The sequence below is a fragment of the Colobus angolensis genome, unplaced genomic scaffold (assembly GCF_000951035.1).
Source record: "Colobus angolensis palliatus isolate OR3802 unplaced genomic scaffold, Cang.pa_1.0 Scaffold84, whole genome shotgun sequence".
NCBI lineage: Eukaryota > Metazoa > Chordata > Mammalia > Primates > Cercopithecidae > Colobus > Colobus angolensis.
In genome coordinates this window covers 720,112-724,718 of record NW_012122265.1, presented here as the reverse complement: position 1 = coordinate 724,718, position 4,607 = coordinate 720,112, and the positions used below count along the sequence as shown (strand labels likewise).

The following is a 4,607-nucleotide window of genomic DNA, read 5'->3' as shown; positions in this document are numbered from 1 at the left end:
CCTGTACTGCCCCACGTGGCGCAGATGAGAAAATGAGGCCCCAAGGAGGGCAGGACCTGCCCGGCGCCCCACAGTGGCAGACAGGACTCCGACCTCCACCCCGGCCCCCCAGACGGGCCCTAACCACACAGTGCAGAGAGGGCCCGGGCTTCCGCCGAGCTCCTGGTGCTGGGGCGGGGAGGGGAAGGGGAGCGGCACCTACCCTGAGGAGCAGCGTCGGGAAGGAGCCGAGGCCAGGCGGGCAGGAGGACAGCCCTTGGTGGTGGCACCTTGCTAAGGAGCTCAGCCGCCTCCACCCCAATGGGCAGGAGGAGCAGGCCCCGTCCTCTCCCCTCCACCCCTGGGACCTCCACTGCCATTAAGGGAAGAGCGTTGCTGGCAGAGGTTGAGCTGGCGAGGCAGCACAGAGGCCTGAAGGGGGTCCCGGGGCAGCAGAGCCCCCATGCCCCCACTACTGCTGACCCGTGTCTGTGTCGGCGCCTGCCTGGACCCAGGACACCTTGCTCAGGCTCACGGGCCCTGCACCCAGCTTCCCCCAGAATGGGGCTCCCAGGAGACACCCGGGCCCCATCACAGGCAGCGTGCTTCCCACTCCCCACCCTGTGCAGGGAGGGCTCAAAGGCAGGCTCAGTGGCTGTGCCCCAGTGGAGCTGCCGTCACCAGGTGGGGGCTCCTATTTGCTGCAGGCAGGCAGTGTGTCCCCAGATGTCCATGGGGCTAGGAGTTGGCACCACTGCTCTAAACTCTGAAGGCCCCACCGGGTGCCCCACCACCAAGCCAGGACACGTCCCCCCTCCCCACCCTGGCGGCCGCAGGAACCCTCCCCACTCCCCCCAAAGCTGGAGGCTCTGAGGACAGACCCTTGCGAGCAGCCCTACCCTCCCAGACCCCAGCAAAGATGCCTGCCCCGGAAATCCGAACCAACGCTGTAAAGAAATACGTCCATCAGTCTTCTGGAGCGAGCCCCTTCCTTCCCCGCCTCAAGTAGGCCCTGAGGCTGCCCCAGGCCCAGTTAGTAACTGTGGTCTCAGCCAGGGGTTCAGCCTGACCGTGGGTGTGGAGGGGGGCTCAGGCCTGGACCCAAAGAGACCTTGGAAGCCAGGAGTACTGGCAGGGCCTTGGAGCGTCTGCATTTGGAAGAAGGGGGGTTTTGAGAAGAGCATGAAGGCAAAGGCAGGAGAGAGAGGTGCCAGGTTGGGGTTGAGGGCACAGGAGAGCAACGCTAAGGGGCAGGCAGGCACAGTGGGGGCAGAGGGAAGCTGCAGAACCGTCACTGCACCCTGACCGCTGCACAGGAGCCAGGCACGGGTGCCCCACTCTCAGCCCCCCAACTCCTCCCAGTGCCACAGGACCCCTCATCCTGGCCACACCTGTACCACTTACAGGGCTCAGCCCCTGCCTCCACACCCACAGCCACACCCAGGACGGGCACAGCCCCCCAGTCACACACAACTTTCCTCACCCTGCCCCAGCTCCCACCACTGCCCATGGCTCTGGTCACTGGCTGCCCACTGGGGCTCCCCCATGCCCTCCCCACAGGCCCAGCCGGACTCCGGCAGCAGGGGCTCAGGACAGACACACACGGGCTCTTGAGGTCCCACCAGGGGGATGCCCCTCCCACCACCTTAACCCCTGAGCTTCACTCCTGAGACGGAGGAAATGATTCTGAGGAGGAAAGGGCCGGTTCTGTCCCCCGGCAGGACAGATGAGTAGGAAATGCAAAAGCCCTACTACAGGGAGCTGGCACCCCCAAAAGGAAGGAGGCCTGGGGAAGGGGCACTAGGCCTGACTCCCGAAATAGCCTCACGCCAGGAGGAGGGGGCTTAGCTCACAGTGACTCAGGGCACAGCAGGTGCGGACGTCAGCCCAGGACAGACTCTCCTGACAAAACCCCCACCCATTCTTATTTCCCCTGCCCCGCTCCCACCCTCAGACCCCCACTGGGCACCAGCCCAGGGTTGGGGGCGCCAAGGCTGGTGTATGAGGCCAGCGAGGCTCCAGTTTGCTGGACTGGGCAGCAGGTGGTGATTGAATAATAAAAATAATTGGGGCCGGTCACGGTGGCTCACGCCTGTAATCCCAGCACTTTGGGGGGCAGAGACGGTGGATCATGAGGGCAGGAGTTCAAGACCAGCCTGACCAACATAGTGAAATCCCGTCTCTACTAAAAATACAGAAATTAGCCGGGCGTGGTAATGTACATCTGTAATCCCAGTTACTTGGGAGGCTGAGGTGGGAGAATCGCTTGAACCCCAGAGGCGGAAGGTTGCAGTGAGCCGAGATCACGCTGCTTCACTCCAGGTGACAGAGCAAGACTCCATTTCAAAAAATAAACATAAAAAAGAGAGAACTGGCCGGGCGCGGTGGCTCAAGCCTGTAATCCCAGCACTTTGGGAGGCCGAGACGGGTGGATCACGAGGTCAGGAGATCGAGACCACCCTGAGCTACACGGTGAAACCCCGTCTCTACTAAAAAATACAAAAAACTATCCGGGCGAGATGGCGGGCGCCTGTAGTCCCAGCTACTCGGGAGGCTGAGGCAGGAGAATGGCGTGAACCCGGGAGGTGGAGCTTGCAGTGAGCCGAGATCGCGCCACTGCACTCCAGCCTGGGCGACAGAGCTAGACTCCGTCTCCAAAAAAAAAAAAAGAGAGAGAACTGGATTTTCCAACCCAGAACAGGGTCCCAGGAGGGTTCCTGGTGGGTTCCTTCCCAGGTTGAGGACGGTGGAGTGTGCCTGCCAGCGGCAGAAATGGAGGCCTCTTTGGGGTTCACAGAGCAAAGAGAGGATCCACCTGTGGTCTTCCATAAAGGTGGGCTGCTCTCAGGGCAGAGAGATCCCCCCCACCCCGGGGACCCTCTTCTTTCTCCCTGAAGGCAGGTGTCCAGGCCACGGAGGAGGGGAGGAGGGTGGACAGAGGAGAAGGCTTCCCCTCCCAGGACCTGCCGGCCTGCTGGGCCCCCACACCCACTGCCCTTCAGTCATTCGGCCCCGTCCCCCCATCACAGAAACACTCTGGTCACTCAGCCACCTGCAGCCCACCCCCCACACCCACCAGCTCCAGCCCACACCCATGTCTCCGACCACCCCTACCTCCAAGGCACCCCTCAGACCTGGGCCTCACCCCTTCAAGAGCCTCTTGCAGAAAACAAACTCTTGGGGTGACCCCTTCTGGAGGTGGATGTCTGGAGCAGGAGGCTCCTTGGGTCACACCCGGCAGGCAACCCAGGCTGGCTGTCCTTCCCACGAACCTCCCAGCCCCCACCCCAAGCCGGTGAGAGGAGCCAGGGCTCAGGAGGGGAGAGGTGGGAAGGCGGACCCAGGCTTCTGGGCACTCCGCCCCAGCTGGATCTCATGCAGAGGGACAGCCTCCTGAAGCCCAGAGCCCAGGAAGAAGCTGAGGCCACACCCCTGACTCCCAGCTGCAGGAGCTGGTTCAGGAATTAAGGATAGGGCACAGAATGACCTTGGCATCACTTCAGCTCCCCCAGCCCAGCCAGCAAAGCCCCAGGCCCGGCCCAGGTCATCCTTGGCCACCCCTAACTCCAGCTGCCCTCCACAGGGGCCAGGGACAGGACAGGGCCGCGGCTTCATGAGGCGTGCTCCAACCTGGCCAGGTGGGAGTCCTGCCCCACCTCCTAATGACTTGCGGCTGGGGTGGAACCTTATCCTCCCTCTACTTCAGCTCTGCTCCGCCCAGCACACAGGGCCCACCCCGACACCACTCCAGGTCTGAGCACACCTGACAGCACCTCGGCAGAAGTTAGGGAAGCCTCTGCTGCCAGAGGCGCGGGAAAGCCAGGGTCTGCCGCGAGCACTCACGGCCCACGGCCCTGCTCAGTGTCGGGGATTCCCTTCCGCAGCGCCTCCCGGCGACTGGGGAACCTTGGCGGCAGCCGGCTCAACCCCTCAGAAGTGAGTCCCTTGGCCGGGCAGGTCGCCTGCCTGGAGGGGCGGGGCCGAGGCAAGGATGCCAGCTGCACCGAGGAGGGGGCGGGCCCAGGGGAGGCACCGGGGCCCCGCGCAAAACTGGCCACGACCTGGACTCGAATCCCGACCCTAGGGGAGGCGCAGTGCCCGGGTGGCCCTGCAAGCGGCGCGCACGTGTGCAACCTGTCCCGTCCCATCAAGAGAGGAGAGGAGAGCGGGCCGGGGCGTGGGGCAGCCTCTCGGAGTGCAGGGGTCAGACCCAGTGATGGCGAAAACCTTCCCCACCCGCCCAGTCCAGCCCCCAGCCGGAGCAGCGGTCTTGGGTCCTCCTGGACCACCCCCCAACCGCACCCAACGCCCGGCCGGGGCAGCGACTCCGGCCTCCCAGACCCCGCGACCCGCCGCGGCAGGGACCCCGGGTCTTTCCCGGGCACCCACCCCGGCGCCCGGACTCACCCAGAAGAGCAGGTTGAAGGCGAACATGAGGTACTTGACGGCCTGGAGGCAGGCGCGCGCCATGCCGCAGCGCTTCAGCTCTAGGAGGAAGATGAAGGAGAGGTCCAGGTAGAAGACCACGTACTTGTTGCCCTTGGGCGACGTGTAGCGCGCCTGGGCCGCCTTGGGGCCGGGATTCGCGTGCAGGCCGAAGAAGGCGCCCCCGGCGTCCCCGCCTCCCG

The 4,607-nt window shown here is 64.5% G+C and overlaps 1 protein-coding gene across 9 annotated transcripts in view; it reads right to left on the bottom strand.

Annotated features, from left to right (window-relative positions):
* The window catches only part of TSPAN4 (tetraspanin 4), a 35,471-nt gene that overhangs the window by 11,898 nt on the left and 18,966 nt on the right, over window positions 1-4,607 (bottom strand). For 7 of the 9 annotated variants that reach the window (XM_011930023.1, XM_011930030.1, XM_011930027.1 and 4 more), the window contains one exon: window positions 4,387-4,466. The exons of 1 other annotated variant lie outside the window; for it this stretch is intronic. In XM_011930023.1, coding sequence (XP_011785413.1) covers window positions 4,387-4,449 — 63 coding nt within the window. In that variant the 5' untranslated portion in view covers window positions 4,450-4,466. Of the gene's footprint in view, window positions 1-4,386 lie in introns of all 9 variants that reach the window. One more of the 9 variants, XM_011930026.1, reaches the window with a different exon arrangement.